Genomic DNA, 23,880 nt, shown 5'->3' with positions numbered 1-23,880 from the left:
AACCAGCTCTTGGTTACATTGATCTTTTGTATCGTCTTTTTGGTTTCTATGTCATTTATTTCTGCTCTGACCTTTATTATTTCCTTCCTTCTGGATACTGTGGGCTTTTCTTGTTGCTCTCTTTCTAATTTTTTAAGTTGCAAGGTTAGATAATTTATTACAAGTTTTTCTTGTTTTTTGAGGTAGGCCTGTAGTTGATTTCTAGTTTTATGCCATTGTGATCTCAGAAGATGCTTGTTATGATTTCTATCCTCTTGAATTTGAAGAAACTTTGCCTGTGTCCTAATATGTGGTCTATCTTTGAAAATGTCCTGTGTGCACTGGAGAAGAATGTATATTCTTTAGCTTTATGGTGAAATGTTCTGAAGATTTCAATTAAGTCCATCTGATCTATTGAGTCATTTAGGATTGCTGTTTCTTTGCTGAATTTTTTGTCTAGAGGATTTATCCAGTGATGTCAGTGGTGTGTTAAATTCCCCTACTATGATTGTATTATTGTCAATCTCTCCCTTTATATCTTCCAGGAGTTTTTTTTATGTATTTGGGTGCTCCTGCATTGGGTGCAAATATGTTTAGCAAAGTTATATCTTCTTGTTGAATTGCTCCCTTTAGTATTATGGCCTTCCTTATTTCTTGTTATGGCCTTTACTTTGAGGTCTATTTTGTCAGATATAAGTATTGCTACCCCAGCTATTTTCTCATTTCCATTTGCCTGAAAAATTTTTTCCATCCCTTCACTCTCAGACTGTGTGAATCCTTTGTTCTGAAGTGGGCCTCTTGTAGACAGCAAATATATGGTTCATATTTTCTTATCCATTCAGCTACCCTATGTCTTTTGATTGAAGCATTTAATCCATTTACATTTAATGTTATTATTTATAAGTACTTGTTTGTTGTCATTTTTATTCTTAATGTTTGTGTTTCTTCTTGCTATTCTGTTTCTTCTTTTTACAGCAGTCTCTTTAGCATTTCTTACGCTGCTGACTTGATGGTAATAAGCTCTCTTAGCCCTTTTTTGTATGTGGAGCTTCTGATTCCACCTTCAATTTTGAATGATAGCCTTGCTGGGTATAGTATTCTTGGGTTCAGTCCCTTGCTTTGCATCATTTTGTATATTTCATTCCATTTCCTTCTGGTCTGGTGTGTTTCTGTTGAGAAATAAGTTGATATTGTAATAGAAGATCCCTTGTAGGTAACTTTCTGTCTTTTTCTGGCAGTCTTTAAGATTCTTACTTTGTCGTTGGTGTTTGCCAATTTAATTATGATATGTCTTGGTGTCAGTCTTTTGGTGTTCATCTTGTTTGGGACTCTATATGCTTCTTGGACTTGCATAGTTTTCTTCTTGCCAATATCAGGGAAGTTTTCTGTCATTATTTCATTCATACAGATTTTCTATTCCTTGCTTCTCTTCCTCTCCTTCTGGTATCCCTATCATGCAAATGATGTTTCGTTTTGTGTTGTCCCAAAGCTTCCTTAGGATCTTCTCTTGCTTTTTAAATTTTCTTTCCAGTTGTTGCTTTGTTTATGTGTTTTTTCCTACCTTGTCTTCTAATTCACTGATGTGTTCCTCAGCCTCTTCTAGTCTTCCGTTTAAGTCTTCCATTGTGTTCTTTAGTGCAGGTATGTCATTCTTCATTTCCTCTTGGTTCCTTTTCATGTTGGTAACATTCTCATTCAGCTCCTTATAATTCTCATTGAGTTTTGTGTATTGTCATTGAGTTGTGTGTATTTGTCATCCAGCCATTTGAGCATCCTTATAACCATTACTCTGAATTCTTTCTCTAATATGTTACTAGCCTCAATTTCATTTAACTCCCCTTCTGGTGATTCCTCTCTTTCTTTCTTTTGGGGATTGTTTTTTTTTGTCTTCCCATGTTTTGCTGTAATGTTTTAATTGTAGATCCATTTGCTTTGCTACCCAGGTTCTTTTGAGGATGGTGTTACTGGTGTGACGTCTCAAGTCTCCTGGGCTTAATAATCTAGCATAGCTCCCTACCTGAGCTATTTGGGTTCTCTTGATGTAGGCTTGTGAGCTGGAAAGGCGCAACTGTGGTGTCTAGAAGTCAGCAGCCATGGAGGGGGGTGTCCCAAGTTTTGTTTTCTTGTGCCCTTGGTTGAAATCATGTGTGCCCAGCGGGGATTCACAGTGGCACCCAGGAACCATCTGTTGGGGTGGTGGGGCTCAGGAGGCGTGCACTCTGGAAAGGCATGGCTGTGATGTACAGAGTTCTGTAGTTTTGGGGTGGGCACCCTCCAGTGGCAACTCACAGGGGCACCCTTAGTGGGTTTGCCAGCAGAGTGTACTGACACACTCTGAAGGGCCCTGACACTAACGTCATGGGATTGCAGTGTCTGTGGGCAGGTATCCCAGAAGAGGGAATTCACTGTTTCTTCATCCCAGCAGTGTTCTCCTATTTATATAAGTGCGTGCCCAGCAGGGGCTCACAGCAGTGCCCAAGAGCTGCTGTGGGCTTGGGAGGCCTGCGTGCCAGAAAAGCGTGTGCCTGTAGTGTTCAGAGTTCTGCAGCTGTGTGGTGGGAAGACTCAGTTTTTGCTGCTGCACCTGTGGTGGATAGGTGCGCGCTCCCAGTGACGGCTCACAGGGGCACCTGTGGTGCCTTTGCCAGCACGCCAGTGAACTGAAGCACTCTGAAGGGCCCTGTCACTGAAGCCGCATAATCAAGGCATCTGTGGGCAGGTGTTCAGGATGAGTTAATTCAGAATTTCTACTGCCAGGGGAGTGCGTCCATGTTTGTCCAAGATCACACCCAGCCAGGGCTCACAGCAGCTCCCCAGAGCTCCCTGTAGGTAGATGGGCTCAGGGTGCCTGCTTGTTGGAAATGTGCGACTGTGGCAGTGCCTTTGCCGGTGCAGAGCTCAGACGCACTCTGAGGGGCTCGGGAGCTGAAGTTGCGGAGCTGGGTTGTCTGTGAGCACTTATTCAAGAAGAGAGAATTCAGAATTTCTATTGTGGGGCAGTGCTCCCATGTCTGTACAAAATCACACCCAGCGGGGGCTCACAGTAGCTCCCAAAAGCTGCCTATGGAGTGGGGTTCCCTGGAAGGCTGCGTGCTAGAAACACGCAAATGTTGGAAACGTGGGAATGTGGCTTCTGGAGGTCTGCCGCTGGGGCGGGGGGAAGTGCACTTACTGATGTGGGAGTGGTGCACCTTTGGAGGTGAGGTGAAGGTCCGAGTCCACAGTCTGTGGGTGGGGCAGCAGGATTTTGGCTGGAGTGGCTGGTGGGCCACGGGCAGTGTCCAAGGCCTGTCTGGGTGGTGGTGATGATGAGTTCCTAGAAGAGGCCACTCCCCCTTCAACATGGTGTGGGATCCATGCCTGAGTCTCGCAGTCCGGGGAGTGCCCACAGTGGTGGTAGTCTCTCCCTGTCCCAGAGAGCCTGGTCTGCCACCCCCTGCTGCTGCTGCTCCTGCCGGATTTAACTGTCCCTCACTCACTCACTCACACACACACCACATACCTCCACACACTCTCCTTTTATCCCCTCACTCACTCACTTCCTATCCCTCACCTTTGTCCTGCCAGCCGCCATCTTTTTTCTATTCCCGAAAGTTGTAAGTTCTTATCAGAGGTGGCCAAATGTAGGTTGACAGTCATTTGTATGGAAAATAACACAATAATTAATAAATAATAAATTAAACGCTGTTTTGCATACTCACAACTGTAAACCTACTTTTGCACAATCCTATAGTATAAGTAGTAATAATGTGCAGACTGGAAGTTACTATCTTTGTAAAGACTAGAGCTGTTAATGAGGCATGACTGGCATGAATAGTAATCAGAAAATTTCCCAGGTTTCCAGTCTGCTTCCCAATTCCCAAGTATTGAAGAAAGTAAAAATGAGAGGACTGGCAAAGAAGAAATTTAATTTCTATGTTTGCATTCTCTGTGTGACAAAGCAGAGTACAAATGGGAAGGATGGTTAGAACTGAGACAGCAAATTAAAAACACACATTAGCTGTACTTTTGCTCAGGAAATACAAAGACACTAGTTCCGTGAAAGTTAAACACTATTTAAAATCATGAAAGATAGTGATATTCTAGGAATTAGGATATTTTGATAGTTGTTTAATGGCCAATATTTTATGATCCCAAATAATAAAAGTTCGCAGGCATTATGTCAATGATCTGTGACACATTCTGTAACATTTCTCCTGTAACAGCCAGGAGACTAAAATTTAGTATATGGGAAATTGGGCTTCTTTTAAGAAATTGTAAATTGTTGCTTTTCTTTCTAAAACGCAGTGAAACATTTTTCTGTTCTTTCTTAGATGAAATTGGAACATCTTGCTCTTCTTCCTTAGGTAAGGTCTTGACATTTTGCTCTTTTCACTCATGTGAAGGTGCCACATTCTGCTCTTCACTCTTATCTGTTCTTCTGCGTGTCAGAAAACCCAAAATTAACAAGCATAATAAAAGAATAAGACGAATCAACCAAAGTGGTCCCAGGTTATTGGCCTTTTGACTCACTTTTCTCCCAGGAGGTGGGCCACTATCAATACTACCTCCATGACCTCTTTCCAGGCAGAAGGGAGGCTCCCACTTCGAGTTGCAATGGCAGTGCTGCCTGTTGTTGCAGACTCCTTTCAGATTGCAGCTCTTAGGTGAACAACCAGTTACCAGAAGTGACCTATGGACACACTTCCTTTGGATGCAGACACGTTCTGCCCCACACTCTGTCCCATCTTTCACATCACCAATGTCAGGTATGGTCATCCCGAAGTGGTAGTCGGTACCCCAGCAGGTGATGTCATTGAACTGAGTCCAATGCACAGTAGAATGATCTCTCAGAAGGGGAAGTTTTGTCACGTTTTCACACTGAATCCTCCCGCACAAGGTATCTGAGTTGTTACATTTTACGTATGTAGCGTTCATCAAACCACAGTTCCCAAAACGGTCACCTCGGGTGTTCATTTCTGTGTAGCAACTCTGATTTGCACTCTTGGCCTCTTTGCCAAAAATGTTCCTACACTGCTCTTCACGGATATTGCATCTCTTTTCATAGCAGTAGCCACCGCCCTTGCATGGCATCCCATTCTGCACATACACATCCTCTGGACAATGGTAGGATGTCCCATTGCACCACTCTGGGAGATCACACTCATTTTCCTCTTGTCTACAAATTCTGCCTGTGGGCAGGATCTGGCAGTCTTTGCAACAGAGCCCAGAAGCACAAGCAGCCCCAGGGCTGAGAGTGCAGTCTGACTCACAGCACGGATCTTCCAAACACAAATGTAAAGCACCACAGTCACACTCTTCTCCATCTTCAACCACACTGTTCCCACACCGTGCAAGTGTGAAGATGTTCCCTGTATTTGATGAAACGTACATGCAATTTTGCCTTGCACTAGTGTCCATGAAGCTAGCATAGCTGCAGTTGCTGAATCTAATTCCATTTGATCTTACTGGATACATTATGCAGTGTTTATGTCCACATGTACAAGTTTTGTCATCATGATTCATACCAAAATTATGACCAATCTCATGGGAAACAGTGTGTGCAATAGCATTCAAATTATTGTCCATTAAACTTTCCACTCCACAATTATGAAAAGAGTTGCATACTGTTCCAATAAAGGCTAGGCCAACAAAAATACCAAAGCCATGCTTTATCAAAAGATGTGCAACATCATGGGGAATGCGGTTATTAAAGCTAGTTTGCTTCCAATTGCAAAATGTGCCCAGGACACTACCTATCGAACCTATTTGAATAGGGTTTTTTTCAGTCCAGACCTCAATTCCCATTAAAACAACATTAACATCTAGAGAATATAAAAAATATTCAACTTCATTGACAATAAAGCATACTTCATATTGCACAGCTGTGGTGTTGCTTTCGTGATGAAGGTAGCGATTGTGGTCCACCACCACTGCCAGTTCAAGAAGCCGGTTGTGTGTCCACCAGCCTTCATACCCACTCTGCATCAAAGTGAAATTAGCACTCTGCTGAAACTTCAGTTGTCGTGCTATTTCTTCATCTGTTACTCCACATCTCATGGGTGGCAATTGTGTCTTCTCACTGTCCACTTTATATATAAAATGTTCAAATGTGGTAGAAAGTCTCTTGGGCTCTATCTCGTAAACAATGTCATTTGTCTGTAATATGCCCTGTAAACCTCCCAAACAGGTACTGAGGGTAACCACGGATTCTGGGTCCCCCTCCACATAACCATGGTAGTAGCAGTCATTCTTTACAAAAGGCTGGTCCTCAAGGAGAGCACCCTGGTCTGAGTAGGTAACCACTCGGAAGTGTCTGGACAGAAAATGCTTGTTGACCTTCATGTGTATGATCTGATTCTGGCCCCCAAAATGCATTCTGTAAGAGAGCCAGTCTCTAGTCTTCATGCCAAAGCCTGCTACCTTCAAGGGAATCACCACTTCTGGGGTACCATGGTGTTGGGAGTGCACAGCCTGGGACCATCCATATGGGAACAGAATTACCGCCAGCCAGAGTGACAGGAGAGTGTTCTTGACACACACCAGGGCCTCACTCATAGCCATTATAGTGCCACCATACACAGCCATTGGTGAACACACGGTAGGACAGGCAGGAAGCATCACTGTTCCCTCTGAGCTGGGTATTCAGCATTGACTTTGAATCTGTTCTCTGGCAGGCTTGTACCAGCATAGTAGCACACTGGAAGAGAAAATAAAAAGCAGAGTAGGGACAGCATTTGGGGTTATGAGCAGGCCAAGGTGGAGGAGGAAGAAAAGACAAGTGTTAAAATGGATTAGTGTTTGACTCAAGACATGTCTCAGAACACTTCACTCATTTGTCTTAAGAAATTTTAAGGCATCACGGTGCATGTGGCTGAGTTGCTTGACTCTTGTCCTTTGCACCAAGCTGTCACTGGTTCGATTCCTGGTCAGGAAACATACCCAGGTTGTGGGGTTCGTTCCCAGTAGGGGGCATGCAAGAGGCAGCCAATCACTGTTTCTCTCTCATAGATGTTTCTATCTCTTTTTTCCCTCTTCATTCCTATCTCTCCTAAAGTAAATAAAAATTTATTAAAAAAAAAAAAAAAAGAAATTGCAAGGCAGTGTGAGATTGTGTGTGTACAAGAAAATGGTCATTGGTCATAGACTAACACCTTTTAAACCTGGTTGAATGACACTTAATAATTAATGATACTATTGTCTAACTACATGAACATGTTTGAATATTTTCACAATAAATGTATAAAACAAAGGAAAGGTAAACTTATATCAAATGTTTGAGAGGGAGTTTCTATTTATACCTATAGTATTGATATAAATATTAATATTTTCAATTTTATTTGTATTATTTTTTGAAATATTTTTTATTTTTCAATTATAGCTGCCATACAATATTAATTAGTTTCAGAAGTGCCCCCAATGATTAGACCTTATATAAAATGCTAAATTATTATCCTGATAAATCTTATACCAATCTAACAAAATACATACATAATGAGAATATTATTGACTGTATTCCCTATGCTGTATTTTACATCTCCATGACTATTCTGTTACTGCCAATTAGTACTTCTTAATCACTTCGAACTTTTTTACTAAACTCCCCAACCCTCCTCTGGTCTGATAACCACCAAAATGTTCTTTATACCTCTGAGATAGTTTCTGTTCTGCTTGTTTCTCTATTTTGTGGGTGTGGGTTTTTTTTTTCCTGAGGGGAGGTAGATGCAATTGTCCATAGATATGTAATTATTGACATTTTATTGTTCATATTTTTAATCCTTTCTTGTTCTTGTTCTTCTTGTTCTTGTTGTTGCTGTTGTTGTTGCTGCTGCTGCTGCTGCTGTTGTTGTTGTTGTTGTTGTTGTTGTTGTTCTTCTTCTTCTTCTTCTTCTTCTTCTTCTTCTTCTTTCTTCTTTCTTCCCCTTTAACATGTCATGTAATACTGCTTTGGTGGTGATGATGAACTCTTTTAACTCTTTCCTTTCCTGGAAGTTGTTTATATGTCCTTCAATTCTAAATGATATCATTGCTGGGCAGAGTAATCTTGATTGCAGGTCTTTGCTTTTCATCACTCTAAATATTTCTTGTTATTCCTTTTGGCATGAAGTTTCTGTTGAGAAATTAGCTGACAGTCTTATGGGAGCTCCCTTATAGGTAGGTAACTGCTTTTCTCTTGCTGTTTTTAAGATCCATATGTCTTTAACCTTTTGAATTTTAATTATGATGTGTCTTGGTGTGAGATTCTTTGGGTTCATCTTAGTTGGAACTCTCCGCACTTCCTGGATTTGTATTCTATTTCCTTCACCCAGTTAGGGAAGTTTTATCTGCCACACATGCATATGGGGCCAGCCAGCCTGTGCAGTGTCTCTGCCCCTCCTACCAAGGTCAGTGGCTTCCTTATATCCTTAATGGTAGGATTTCTGTTAAGCTATATTTCATGTGGATCAGAATGATTGTTTTTCTTTCATATAGTTGTATTTCTGATGTGGTTGTAGAGAATGAGAGTAAAGTAAAACATTTATATAACTTTATAAGAATAAGCTCTGAGTTTTACACTAACATCTGTAAACCTATTTTTGCCCACCCCTGTATATTAGATACAATAAGAAAAATAATAATATATGGAAGTAGTTTAAAATATTTTTCTTGTGCAAAGTGACCAAATAATTTATTATTTAAGATTGAAAGGAAATCCAATTCTACAAATAAGGAATTGAAGCCAAGAATTTACATCAAGATGGCAGCATCAGTAAATGCAGTACAGTAAACCTTTGATTTTGCAGACCTTGATTTAAAGGATTTTGAATTTAACAGACAAAATTTCTGACCCACGTGTCATATGTGAAAATTAACATCTTGTTAATTTTAACTATTTTAAACCAAGATTTGCTTATAATTAAACCAATAGGTTAAAACTTTGTTATTAATTCACTGTTATTTTAAACAAATTTTAATGAATAGGCCATATGTTGGGAAAAAACACTGTAGTAATTTCATCAATAGAAATGAATATTACGTATCGACAGCAGTAGTCTACATATTTAAATTTGAGAGTCATTGCTTGTAAACAGTGTTTGGCTAATGATTAGCACATGATCACACTATATTACATGTGGTAATTGGTTCTATTGGCACTTGGAGTGACTTTCTGCAGTAGTTTTAACACATGCCAGCCGATATTCCAATGTGAACTAAGCCATGCCTCAGCTGTATGCATTTGTTAACTCATGGTGACTGGTGAATGCATGCATTTATTAGACCCATTCAGTATAAATTTACAATTACAGTAATACATAAAGAAAAATTTGTTGTGAAATTAAACTTTTCATACATACTTTATTTTAATTACACAAACATGTGTACATAAGTAAAAAGAGGTAAATTAACTAATTTGTTAATTTTTTTATCACTGTTGACACATAGGTTTAATAGAAATAAGTAGGAAAAAAATTTTTCTATGGAAAGTGTGAACATAGAAATGAAGACTTTATGAGTAACAGAAAAAATGATTCCAGAAAAAAGATGTCAAGGTGTGATAAATGAAGATTTTTTGAAAATCACGCAGAATGAGTACATCATCCAGGATATGAAAGGACCTCAATTAGGCATTTTTCATTTTTATATTATCTACTATGGGAAGTGGATTTGATCAGTTTGTTTTAGGTCCCTCGTAGCATATTTCACTTTCCTGTCTTTTATTCTACTTGTACAGGGGTTGCTGATGTTCTTACTTTAAGTGCTCTCACTATTTAATGATCTTATGTTGACTGTGGATATTCATGCTGTAAATAAAAGTTGGCATGGATATGCAAATTATTGAATGCAATTTGACAAATTTCTAATGTGTATTTTTGCCCCAACCACTCTGTCTAAATTTGTGCTCAAGACCATTCATTTATTTAGGCCTCCATTATTCATTTAGGTTTCCCAAGTGTGTAGCACAGTGTCTTAACATTATGTGGTTTTATTAATATTTTGTTCACAGAAGAAAGTAACAAATCAATATTGTCAAAAGGCATTGTGCTTGTACCAGACTTCTCATTTGCATAAAGATGTGCTAATATGTTTGTATTATTGAGGCAAATATTTTTGTATTTCTATTTTTCATACAAGCTTATGACATAAGCACATCTACATGAAGACTGAAATTGAAAATTATCTTGCAATCCTAAAAATGTGGGGATTCAGATGTTTGTGCCTCATGAGAAAATAGTATCCCATCCCCCAAAGACTTCCTCCATCCCTTTGGGATTATTTATTTCCTTTGCATACTGAAGGTATTTTATTTTGTCTTTCATATACTCCCATCTGCAATTGCTACCCTTCTAGTTTGATTTCATTCCATTTTACATGGTGCTAAATGTGGGAGAGCACAGGAGACTTGGTTGGAAAGTCTTTAAGAAGGAATCTCTAAAAGGTCGGGGGTCTCTAGGAGGACCTTGCCGAAGGCAGCAGACCCTGCCTTGACTTTTCCAAACAAGTCTGAGCTCCCAGGTGTTTACCAGGATCTTTATGCTTAATATTTAAGTGTTCTTGCCTAAAAGACACTGCAGATACATGTGTCCTCCCAAGAGTACTTACCCTACTGATTGTATCTAAAAGATAAACTTTATCTCAAACTGCTGTTACAATAAAAGCCTGAAGAGGTAGGCTATCAAGGCTGTCTGGTTCCTTTATTTTACTTTATTTTTTTCTAATATATTTTATTGATTTTTTACAGAGAGGAAGGGAGAGAGATAGAGAGTTGAGAGAAACATCGATCAGCTGCCTCCTGCACACCTCGTACTGGGGATGTGCCCACAACCCAGGTACATGCCCTTGACCGGAATCGAACCTGGGACCTTTCAGTCCGCAGGCCGATGCTCTATCCACTGAGCCAAACCGGTTTCGGCTGTCTGGTTCCTTTAGACAGGCAGTCTCTTAGCCCTCTCTTTCACAGCAATCCTGTGTCAGAGTAATCATTCATCTGTCACTCAGGGTCTGCTGGTCAGCCCCAGCAGCTAAAAATTGTTCTTCTTCCTAAGAATATAATAAAATATAAACACATTTAAGTAACATCCGTCTAACCCATAGTACTTCTTCCTTCCAGTAACACCATTGTCTATTGCTGACTGAACATTACGATACATACTAATATATGTATAATACAATTGATAAATTCCTTTTTATATCCTCACAGTTTTGTCAAATTGGCCATTATTTGTACCTTAATTACCACCTCCCTTCTCACTATTATTCATAGCCTAGTCATACTTTTCCAAAATATGAATAACAATCTATTTGAGCACAATTTTGTTCCTTTCATCCAAGTAAAAGATATTAATAGGAAATAATAGGTCTCAGAGATCCTTCTCAGGATGTGAATACTTGGTAAAGACTCTTGTCTGTGCATGTGTGTGTGTGTGTGTGTGTGTGTTCATGCACACACAAATCCTACTGCTTCTTTCCTTTACACAAATTCTTGAGTGACTTACCAGCAGAAAAATTAATGGTTCCCAAGGTCCTTTTTAGCTAAAGACACACTCATTGATGGTTTGTATTTTCCTGTGAGACCTCACATGACAAGGTGAAATATAAATGCCACCCCCTTTTAGTTTCTGGATTGATTAAATTCTAGATGTAGTTACCTAGCAGCAAAACTCTCCCAGTGCTACATACCATGGCAACTGGTTAGAGTTCCTCCTCATTGTGACTCTACCATCTCCATCAAACTTTACTTCTAGCTACTCAATAGGAATAAATGCGACTAATCTCCAATCCTATGTGCTTCCTCCAGTATAAACAATTTAGCTTCAGTAATGTTGGTTAAACTGTTGCCTTGATCCCAGATTATTTCCTCAACAATGAACCATACTGTAGTTCAAGTATGTCAAGTTCCAGAAAGAGGTTGAACCTGTAGAATATTTTACAAAGAATCCAGACATCATTAATCATCAGTAATTTTCTCTCTAAGGTCAATGAAATAACACAGAGACATTTCATATCTGCACAGAAATATATTTCATTTCTTAAGAAAACCATTGTCAGTAGGAAAAGGAAAAGGAAATTTAGCAGAAGAGGGAGGTGAGTAAAAACTAGAGTGAAAATAAGCTTAATAGGTAAATTGACTGGCTGACAGTGTAAAATATAGGCAGAATTATATTCAGCAAGTTGACTGAGGTAAACCAAGGAAGCAAGGTTAGTAATTCATTATCCTTGAGAGTTTACCTGTGGGTCAGAGACAGGTAATGTCTGCCCTCTGGATACCTGCCAGTGTCTTTCTATTTTCCCTCCAGTTTAGTAAGTCCATTCCAAATCTGCATTTTTTTCCCCTCGTGGAATTTTTCACTTTCTGGCTTTCATCACAACTAGTTTCTAAAGAATCTACTTAGAGCTATGACTGTGTTATTCTCTCTGTTGGTTTTTAGTACTGCTATAATAAAGCACCACAGAGACTTATTGCCTGACAATTCTAGAGGATAGAATTCCAAAATCAGCATCCACAATGCCTTACTCTCTCTAAAGATACCAGGGGAAGATTTATTCTAGACTTTTCTTCTGGCTTCCGATAGATCCTTTCCTTATGCTGTATGATTCAATTTTGACATGATTCTCTTCCCCTGCCCAAATTTGCCACTTTAAATAGAACATCAGTCATATTGAATTCAGGCCCACCCAATTCCATGTCTGCAATGACCTTATTCCCAAATAAGAACATTTTCTGAGGTACTTGGTGTTTGACTTCAACATATGAATTTTAGGTGATGCAGTTCAAACCTGGCAATGTCTTTGGTTTAATTTAATGGCTGGATAGCAAAATTTAATTATCTTGTTATTGGATAGAGGAGGAGAGATACATTTAAGAAAATATTGACGTTTAACGTAAAAAATTTCAGATCCTAGAATATTTTTAGGATCTATTCCTAAAATGAAAAATGATTTGTTTGGCCAACTTTAGTGAACTAAGTAGCTTTCTTTTCCTCATAATAATTGATTACTTATTTCATCCTTTTTCATGTTTTACCTTGGGTTAAAAGGTGTTATCTATGTTATTATATTTATGCATTGTAATTTCATTTCTAAGGTACTAGTGTAAATGGTATTTTTTTAATTTCAAATTTCAGTTGTTGAAAGTGACCGACTTTTGTACATTAATCTTATATTCTTCAAAGTTGGCATAACCACTGATTTGTTTCAGGAGTTATTGTTGATTCTTTCAGATTTTCTTCATAGAGCATCAAGTCATCTGTAAATAGAATCAGCCTTATTTCATAATTTCTAACATGTATAACTTTTTATTTACTTTTTTATTATGTTAACAAGCTCTTGCAACATCTTACAATACTATGTTAATAAACAGTGGTAAGCCTCTCAGGCATGGCTCAGTGGTTGCGTGTTGACCTATGAACCAGTTCATAGTTCTATTCCCAGTCAGGGCACATGACTGGGTTGCAGGATGGTGCATCAAGGAAGCAGCCAATCAATAATTTTTTTCTCATAATTGATGCTTCGATCTCTCTTCTCCTCTCTCTTTCTCTCTGAAACCAATAAAAATATATTTAAAAACAGTATGGAAAACTACAGGATGTTAAAAAAAAGAGATAGATGAAGACATAAACAAATGGAAGAATATATCATGTTCATAGATTGGTAGAATCAATATCATTAAAATGTCCATACTACCCAAAGCAATCTATAGATTCTGTGCAATCCCCATTAAAATACCATACTGGTATATTTCACAGACCTAGAACAAACTCTCCAAAAATTCATATGGAATTTAAAAAAGACCCTGAATAGCTGCAGCAATCCTGAGAAAGAAGAACAAAGTTGGAAGGATCACAATACTAGATATAAAATTATATTACAAAGCCACTGTTCTTAAAACTGCCTGGTACTGGCACAAGAACAGACATATAGACCAATGGAACAGAATGGAGAATGCAGAAATCGACCCAAGCCATATGGTTAATTGATATTAGACAAAGGAGGCAAGAGCATACAATGGAGTCAAGACAGTCTCTTCAATATATGGTGTTGGGAAAATTGGACAGATACAAGCAAAAAAATGAAACTAGACCACTAATTTGCACCATACACAAAAATAAACTCAAAATGGATAAAGGACTTAAACATAAGACAGGAAACCATCAAAATCTTAGAAGAATCCATAGACAACAACATATCAGAAGCCAGGCTCACAGTTGGTGAGTGCAGTGGCGGTGGCAGGAACCTCTCCTGCCTCTGCAGCAGCGCTAAGGATGTCCAACTGTGTGGAGCAGGCCTAAGCTGTCAATCAGACATCCTCTGAGGGCTCCTGGACTGCAAAAGGGTGCAAGTCCGACTGAGGGATCCTCCCAAGTGCATGAATTTCATGCATCGGGTCTCTAGCATATCCACTAGAGGCCCAGTGCATGAAATTCATGCACGGGAGGAGGGGTCCCTCAGCAGGCCTGCACCCTCTCCAATCTTGGACTCCTGCGGGATTGGGCCTAAACCAGCAGTCAGACATTCCTCTTGGCAATCCAGGACCGCTGGCTCCTAACCACTTGCCTGCCTGCCTGCTTGATCACTGCTAACTGCTCCCCTACCAGCTTGATTGCCCCTAACTGTTCTACTGCCTGCCTGATTACCCCTAACCGCCTCTGCCTCAGCCTCTGCCACCGCAGCTTTGTCCAGAAGGACGTCTGGAATGACATCCAGGAAGTCATTTGGCTGTCTGGTCTAATTACCATATTACACTTTTATTAGTATAGATTACTGACTATACTCCCTATGCTGTACTTTACTTACCCATGACTGTTTTGTAAATAACAATCTCTACTTCTCCATCCCTTCACCTTTTTTTAAATCCTCACCCAAGGATATGCTTTTATTGATTTGAAAGAGAGAGAGAGAGAGAGAGAGAGATTCATCGATGTGATAGAGAAACATATTGCTTCCTGTACATGCTTCAGCTGGACGTCAAACCCACAACCTATGTGTGTGCCCTAACTGGGATCAAATCCACAACTTTTCTGGTGTAAAGGAGAATGCTCTAACCCAGCGGTTGCCAAGCTTTCGGACTTCACAGACCACCAGTGGTCCACAAACTGTTCTAATCAACTGAGCAAGCCAGCCAGGACTCAGTGGTTCAGCTGGGCTCACTGCTTCTTAGCGCTGGCCCCGCCCCCCACTCACTGGTGGGTGGGGGTCGATCTGGGGCCAGGTCGGCCGGGGGAAGGGCTGTGAAAGGTTGAGGCACTGCAGGTCGCACCCTGTCCAGCCTCTGCAGAGGCTCCAGGACCGTGCCACCTCCTGTCCCCCTGCCTCTGTTGCTGCTTCTGCAGAAGAGGCAGTAACATTGGACCAGGCCTCTCCAGCGCCTCCGCCTCTCCCACACCGCCATCTCTACCATGCCACCTCTGTGGAAGGGGGGTCATTGGGACCACCATGGCTGGCCTGGTGGCGCAGGCTCTCGCCCCCCACCCACTGGTCATTCTGGAAGGTTGTCCAGAATACGCCTGGTCTATCCAGTCTAATTAGCATATTACCCTTTTATTAGTATAGACTAGAGGCCTAGTGCATGAAATTTGTGCATGGGGGTGGGGAGAGTCCCTCAGCCCGGCCTGCACCCTCTCCAATCTGGGACCCCTTGGGGGATGTCCAAGTGCCTCTTGTAATCCGGGATCACTGGCTCCTAACTGCTCGCTTGCCTGCCTGCCTGTTCACCCCTAACTACCTCTGCCTGCTTGCCTGATTGCCCCTAACTGCTCCCCTATCAGCCAGATGACCCCTAACTGCTCCCCTGCTTGCCTGATCACTCCCAACGACCTCTGCCTTGCCCTGCACCAGGGACCCAGGATTCCCTCCTCTGGTCAGTCACAGGCACCCAGGACCTGGGCTTCCCTCCCTCTGGCCGGCCACAGGCACCCAGGACCCAGGCTGGCTTCTCCCAGGCTGGCCACAGCCACAGGGGACCATGGGTGGGCAGCTTCACCTGGGCCGCAGCCACAGGCACCCAGGACCGCAGGGCAGGCGGCTTGTTCCTCTCCCGGGCCACAGGAGCAGACTCAGCCACTGGTTCCTGGGAACATGGGGTGGGCGGCTTGTCCCTCTCCTGTTCTGCAGCCTGGCTGGTTCCCATTCCTCTCTCCCCAGTGTTAAGTGTCTGAACTGTTACAGCATGATAGTGTGAGGATGTTATGACTATTTGCATATTAGCTCTTTATTATATAGGATAATATACTATTAGTATTATTTTAAAGAGTTAATTTTAATTATTTTACCCACATATTTACTCCTTTTTGTATGCTTCACACCCACCTGCACATGCATTTTTTTTTCTGATAAAAGGTTTCTCCTAAGCCCTAACCGGTGTGGCTCAGTGGATAGAGTGTTGGCCTGTGGACTCAAGGGTCCCAGGTTCAATTCCGGTCAGGGGCATGTACCTTGGTTGCGGGCACATCCCCAGTAGGGAGTGTGCAGGGGGCAGCTGGTCGATGTTTCTCTCTCATCGATGTTTCTAACTCTCTTTCCCTCTCCCTTCCTCTCTGTAAAAAATCAATAAAATATATTTTTTAAAAAAAAGGTTTCTCCTGATTGAGAAAGAAACATTAGTATTTCTTAGAGTGCTGATCTCTTGGCAATGATCAAGTAAATATGTTATGCCATGGTTTTCTGCATTCAACTATTTTATGGAGGTCAGTCATCTATCTTATGTCATTCTTTTTAAGATATGAATATTTTATCTCAGACCGCTCTTAAGATTTCTCAGTGTCTTTGCTTTTTTGTTCCTAACTAAAGTATTTGAGGCCTGGTGCATGAAATTCATGCATGGGGAGGGGGTGTCCCTCAGCCCGGCCTGCACCCTCTCTAATCTGGGACCCCTGCGGGATCAAGCCTAACCTGTAGTCAGACATCCCTCTCACAAGCTAGGACTGCTGGCCCTTAACCGCCTCTGCCTGCCTGCCTGATTGCCCCCTAACCATTTCCCTGCAGGCCTGATCACCTCCAACTGCCCTCCCCTGCCAGCCTGATCACCCACAACTGCCCTCCTCTACCAGCCTGATTGCCTCCTAACTCCCTTCCCCTGCCGGCCTGATTGCCCCTAACTGCTTGCTCCCCTGCTGGCCTGATTAGCCCTAACCGCATCTGCCTCGGTCCCTGCCACTGTAGCTTTGTCTGGAAGGAAGTCAGACATTCAGAAGATGTCCGGTCAACCCAGTCTAATTAGCATATTACCCTTTTTTTAGTATAGATTACATATTCCAACAGTTTTACTATATATATATATATATATATATATATATATATATATATATATATTTATCCTGCTAGAAATTCTTTTCTTTTTTTTCTTTTTAATATATATTTTTATTGATTTCAGAAAGGAAGGGAGAGGGAGAGAGATAGAAACATCAATGATGAGAGAGAATCATTGATAGGCTGCCTCCTGCACACCCCCTACTGGGGATCGATCCCGCAACTCAGGCATATGCCCTTGACCGGAATCAAACCCGTGATCCTTCAGTTCTCAGGCCAATGGTCTATCCACTGAGCCAAGCTGGCTAGGGCTAGAAATTCTTTTCTTGAAGTAGTGGGATAATATGTTTATATACTTTTGGGAAGTATCAGCCATTATATAAACCGGTGACAAGGAGTGAACCCACAACTCAGAGTGGTGCCCTTGATTGGGAATCGAACCCTAGACCCTTCGGTGTGTGGACTGACTCTCTAACCAATAGTCAGAACTATTACTTCTTTTTAATTCTTTTCCTTCTCCTCTGCTGGGACTCTAATGATTTCAGGTTTAGTAACATGCTCCATATGTAATATCCTATATTTAACATTTTTCTAATGTGTGTCAGTAATTGATATTTGTCACTGACTTTTCTTCACACAATGCAGCCTATAATTCAAATTGTTTACTGATTTCCTGAATTTAGATATTTTATTTTTAAGCTCTAGATTATGTATTTGATAACTACATAAATGTTAATTTTCTGGTTAAAAGACTCTACATTCTTTCACATAGTTTGTTCATTTTTCTTTCAGTCTTTCTAAGAGAGTAATCATAGGGATTTTTTGTTTATTATCTTCTTTTACCCCCTTGGATGATCTTTTAGATGGCTTCTCACTCCTCTTTTACTATCTTTGTTGTTGTTTTCTTATTTTGGCCAAAAAATTTCTGGGTACAATACTTAGTGACAACTTCAGTACAATTAGGAATTGAGTTTGGTCATAAAATAGTGTAATTTTAGTAAAACACATATACCTAAATATACTTTCTATTGAGAGCCCATGTACCTCTATTTTCTCAGCTTTGAAAAATAATGGTGACTACATATGGATACTCAAATCTTGAAAAACTCAATTCTCAAGCATCTATTCCAAGCTCTTTCAAAATCAGGCAAATGTTTTAAATGGAAAACAATACATATCTTTGAGGCAAGCCCCTTTCCACTAGGTACAACAGATTCTAGATATTTCTGCCTTTAAAACTTTTCACCTTTCTTACCAGCTTCCCACAGAGGACCTAAACTCAACAAATGTGTAGGAAAAACTAACTTTGAATTTGATGCCCTTATGTGTCTAACATCAATCTAGTACTCTTCTATAAACTAAGATGTTTTCTGGCTTCTCTCTCTTTAACAGAGACACACTGTATGGGCCAAGCTTGATCCTTAATTTACTAGTATATTCAGCATTAACACATCCCAGGGAACAGTCATTTTTGTTCCAGGAGGAAAAAGTACTAATAATTCAGCTTGTTTTCCCTTCTCTGTAATTTTTAAGTCTTCAAATTTTCATGTCTTCCACAACTCTCTGATACTTTCAAAGTATAAATTTTAAAAATTTGACATTGTATACTTGTTTTCAGAAAAGTCACTTATCTACCAAGGCTTACCTAGACTTGGAAGTATTTTCTTTTTTATCTAATTTTAAAACCAAAGAAACTCAGAAATTGGGAGATAACTGCTATTGTCATCTTTTCTTTTCTTATTTTGTTGGAAACTTGCTGTAAATTCAAGTAACTTTCCTAAGATGGTAAAGTGGTAAGGAAAAACTCAAACAAAAACTTTTGATGCTTTCTCCTTCTTGCTTTTTTTTATTATTATTCTAAGATCAGTATTGTAACAATCACAATTCAGACAGAAAAGAGAAAACACATTAGTGATAGAAAACATGTTTTAGAGGGACAGAATTAAATATAAGGAATTGGGAAAACAGGTATTGAAGAACAAACAAGTTAAGGAAGACAATGTGCTATTAGCTGGTTAGTAACCATGAAATACTAAGTATAAGAGAGTAATTTCATTCATGGAATTGAGGAACAAAGGGAAAAGGTTAGGGTTATATGAATCTACTAGAGACCCGGTGCACAGATTCATACACTGGTGGGGTCCCTTGGCCTGGCCTGTGCCCTCTCACAATCCAGTTCCCGTCAGGGGATGTCAGAGAGCTGGTTGTGGCCTGATCCCCACAGACCAGCCGGAAGGAACCCACCAATGCATGAATCTGTGCATCGGGCCTCTAGTTTGCATATAAGATCTTTGGTTAATCTCTTCCCGCCCTCCCCCCGAACCCCTTCCCTCTGAGATTCACCAGTCTGTTCCATGTTTCCATGCCTGTGGTTTCTGCTCCTGCATTGAATGTCTGCCTCCTGGTGGTCAGTGCATGTCATAGCTACGGGCTGGTTGGCCACTCGGCCAGTTGCTTAGGCTTTTATATATATAGACTAGAGACCTGATGCATGAAATTCGTGCAAAGATAGGCCCTTGCAGCCCCAGCTGCCTTGTAGACCCGCCCCCCACCCACACCTACCTTGGCCTGGCACTGCCCACTCCACCTCCACACACCCCTGGCTCCCCGGTTCTGCAGAGCCCCCTGATCAATCGCCCTGCAGAGGGTGGCCTGGGCCTCCCTCTTTAGGGTGATCAAGGAGCCCCCTGATTGATAGCTCCACTGGCCAGTGGCCTGGGCCTCCCTCTGCAGGGTGATCATGGGGTGATGGTGGGCCCCCCCCACCAATCACATTGCACCCACCTTGGCTGGCCTGGCACCAGTGCATGTCATAGAGTGGTCATCCAGATGGTCAGTCATTCTGCTGTTTGGCCATTCAGTCTATTTGCATATTACACTTTTATTATTATAGATAGGACTATAGGGCTGGCCTATAGATCTGAGACTCATAACTCTGACAGTAGGTATTGCTAAGCTGATGCAGAAGATTTGGGATATTGCTAGAGAGTTCAAAGAGGACTCAGCACTCTGAAAGTAACATTAAACAGCTATGCTGATATCTCTCAGGCTGACAATGAGGTTGGTATGGAGTGAATTTTTTACAAAAGGATATTGAACCTAAGTATAACTATAAGTGTAAAATCTGTTATTCAGGTAACATTAACATACAGGAAGCAAACAGATCTCCCAGATTTCCAAATGCCCATTCATTCTTCCTATTGCAGGGGACAAAATGGGAAGGGGCTTTGGAGCTGAGAAGTAGTAACTGAAAAACTGGTACACCATCCATGTGCCATGCCATTTCCAGAAAATATCAAGAAACAAATTGTAGGTAAAAAAAAAAAATCTTCTAATTGTTTAAAATAATAAAAAAAAAAGAGTAATTAGAAACATTCTAGAAATTACCATTTTTAATGAATACCTGTTTGGATACATTTTTTGGGTACTGATTGCTTTTGTTTCCCATGTTGACTCTGGGAAAATAACATTTAGGTTGGCTATGGTTGTGGACCTGGTCCTGAGGGTCTTGGTTGTGGAGGTGGAATATTCTGTGAGGGTGTCCGTTGTGGAGGTGGAATATTCTGTGAGGGTGTCCGTTGTGGAGGTGGAATATTCTGTGAGGGTGTCCGTTGTGGAGGTGGAATATTTGGCTTTGCTTGTGGCTTCATTTGAGGTTGAGGCTGAACAATTTGCTCTTTTTTCTTTGGTGTTCTCTTCATACAAAGACAAAAAAGACAACATAATAAAACTAACAACCAAAAAAGTGAAAACATTAAGACGTAAATCTTCTGTATCTTCTTTCTCCTAGGGGGTGGACCACTGTCAATACTACCTCCATGGCCTTGTATTAGGCAGTTGGGAGGGTCCCATAGATAGTTGCAATGGCAGTGATGTTTATTGTTGCAGATTCCCCTTCGATTACAGAATGTAGGTGAACAATTACTGTCCAAGGAAGATATATGGACACACTTCCTATGGATGCAGAGGTGTTCTTCACCACACTCTGTGCCATCTTTCACTGCACCTATATCAGGTGTGGTCATCCCAATGTGGGAGTCAGTACCCCAGCAGTCGACACCATTGTAATAAGTCCAATGCACAGTAGAATGATCTGTTAAAAGGGGAATTTCAGTTATGTTCTCACACTGAATCCTCCCACACAAGACATCCGACATATTACATTTTATATATGAAAAGTTTTGGGTACCACAGTGACCAAACCGGTCACCTAGAGTGTTTATTCTTGTGTAGCAACTGTAACTTGCATTCTTTGCCTTTTGGCCAAAAATCTGCTTACACTGTAAATTGCGATCATTACATCTCTTTTCGTAGCAGTAAGCACTTTCATTACAGGGAATTCCATCCTCCACATATACATCATCTGGGCACATATGGGATGTTCCATTGCACCATTCTGGAAGATCACATTCATTGATTTCCTTCCTACACACATCCCCTGATGGTAAGAACTGGCAGTCCTTGCAACAAAGCCCATAAGCACAATTAGACCCCGAACTGAGACTGCAGTTTGACAGACAGCAGGCATCTTTTGAGCATTGCTGCAAAGGTCCACAGTCACACTCCTCTTCATCTTCAACAACACCATTCCCACAGCGTTTTCGGTTAAATATGTCACTTGTGTATATGGTGTAGAGCAAGCATTTTGTCTGACGTAAGGAATAATCCCATAAAAAAGCATAACTACAATTGCTAAATTTAGTTATTGGTGGGTTATCATTATGCATTATACATTTATATTTTCCACAAGTACACAAAATACGATCATGAAACATACCCAAATTATGACCAATATGATGAGCCATTGCAATTCCCATAAGGCCCACAGGCTTTCTTGTAAAAGTAATAATTGCACAACTATGGCTTGTTCTACAGAGTCCTGAAACATAGCCTAAACCACTCATTCCTCTTAATGTCTTATGTATTAGAAGATGTGCAGTATCATGTGGCAGGCGGGAATAAAGGTTTGCAGCTTTCCAACGACAAAATATTCTCAGAGATCTCTTTACATCATCTACTTCAATGGGATTTTCTTTAGTCCACACCTCCATGCCAAACAATAAAACCTTAAGACCTATTTCCTCATAAATAGAATCTGCTATATTCACCATAACATATAGGTCTTCCTGCACTATTGAGACATTTTTGTTACTTTGGAGATAGAGAGTATTGTCAACTACCACTACTATTTCAATAAAGTAACTGTGGGGCCACCAGCCTTCATATGAACTTTGCTTCAGAGTAGAACTACCAATCTCTTGAAACTCAAATTGCTGTACAGTTTCCTCTTGCATAAAGCCAGATTTCATGGTTTGGGATTCAGTGTCCTCTCTGTCCATTTTATATACCAGATGTTCAAATTTGGAAGAAAAAATCATGGGCTTAATTTCATAAGCAATGTCATTTATCTGTAACAAGCCTCGAAAGCCACCAAAACAGGTACTGAGGGCAACCAGGGATTCTGGGTCCCCCTCCACATAACCATGATAATAGCAGTCATTCTGAACAAAAGGCTGGTCCTCAAGGAGAGCACCTTGATCGCTGTAGGTGAACACTGGAAAGTGTCTGGACAGCAGATGCTTCTTGACCTTCATGTAGATAATGTGTCTTTCACCCCCAAAATGCATACCATAACAGAGCCAGCCTGGAAACTTCATGCTAAGGCCATTGCTTGTTATTTTCAAGGGAATCACCACTTCTGGAGGACTATGATGTTGAGGGTGCTCAGCCGAAGTGTTCCCAGAAAAGGACAGAAACACCCCAAGCCAGTGTAGTAGGAGCATGATCCTCATGTACAACAGGGTTTCAATTGTAGTAATTATGAAGCTACCATTATGGAAACAGAGACCAAGGCAGGCAGGGCTGAGTCATGGATGGTCTCCATCCTTATTCTCAGCTGGTCAATGTGCAGGGCTAATTAGGAAGGATTAGTCTTCTGGCAAAGTTGAATCATTAGAAGAACATCAGGACTATAAGTAAAACAAAAAGCAACATGTGAATGGGTGGTAATAACACGGCTTGGTGAAGAGAAAGGAAAAGACATGCAATAAAAGAGATTAATGTTTTGATCAACGAATGACTCAAGAAACTGCCTAGAATTTGCTCTTAAATATTGATAGGGCAGAGGGGTATTGAAAGTATATAGAAGAATAAAAACTGGCCAGAGATTTATAGTTATTAAACCTGAATTACGGGTAAATAAGGATTCATTATATAATTCTCTAAGGATATGCATATGTGAATGTTTTTGCAATAGTTAGAACAAGAGTCTTATGGGTAAGTTAATCATATATCTCATATTGCTGAAATTGTCCCAATTTACACATGTTAAATTGGCATAAATAATAGCACCTCTTTTTCATCCTCAAGTAATAAATTATTTGATATCATTATCTAAGATATATGTATATATATATAGTATAGATATATATATAATAAACATATATAAAATATTTTGATAACATTTCCAAAGTACATGTAATATATATAATATATATTTCAATACCCCTCTGCCCTATCTATATATATATATATATATATATATATATACATATATATCTTATTTTAAAATCTTTTTTATGGTACTTATACCTCCTAGAGCAAAATGTTTACTTTTTTTTTTCTACATTACTTTCTCACTAGACTTGTCAGACTGGAAGTACACAAGAACATTATTTGCATCCTTCACAAATGTTAATA

At 40.4% G+C, this 23,880-nt stretch overlaps 2 protein-coding genes across 2 annotated transcripts; both read right to left on the bottom strand.

The window, feature by feature from the left end:
- Positions 1 to 4,350: 4,350 nt before the first annotated feature.
- LOC139011781 (disintegrin and metalloproteinase domain-containing protein 20-like) lies at positions 4,351 to 6,610 on the bottom strand. Its single transcript, XM_070417260.1, is given in 2 exon segments — positions 4,351 to 6,534; positions 6,536 to 6,610. Coding segments are annotated over 2 exon segments (2,259 nt in total).
- Positions 6,611 to 20,660: 14,050 nt separating this feature from the next.
- Positions 20,661 to 22,973, bottom strand: ADAM29 (ADAM metallopeptidase domain 29). The gene has a single exon (XM_070416943.1). It carries the CDS (start codon positions 22,971 to 22,973, stop codon positions 20,661 to 20,663), a length of 2,313 nt encoding a protein of 770 aa, XP_070273044.1.
- Positions 22,974 to 23,880: the final 907 nt, after the last annotated feature.

Source organism: Myotis yumanensis, unplaced genomic scaffold, assembly GCF_028538775.1.
Source record: "Myotis yumanensis isolate MYYU_CA2020_CCGP unplaced genomic scaffold, mMyoYum1.0.hap1 SCAF_5, whole genome shotgun sequence".
Taxonomy (NCBI): domain Eukaryota; kingdom Metazoa; phylum Chordata; class Mammalia; order Chiroptera; family Vespertilionidae; genus Myotis; species Myotis yumanensis.
This window is presented reverse-complemented; position numbering and strand designations above follow the sequence as displayed.

What these genes read in the sequence shown, in the direction of transcription:
- ADAM29 (XM_070416943.1), bottom strand. Translation starts at nt 22,973, where the DNA reads ATGAGGATCATGCTCCTACTACACTGGCTTGGGGTGTTTCTGTCCTTT.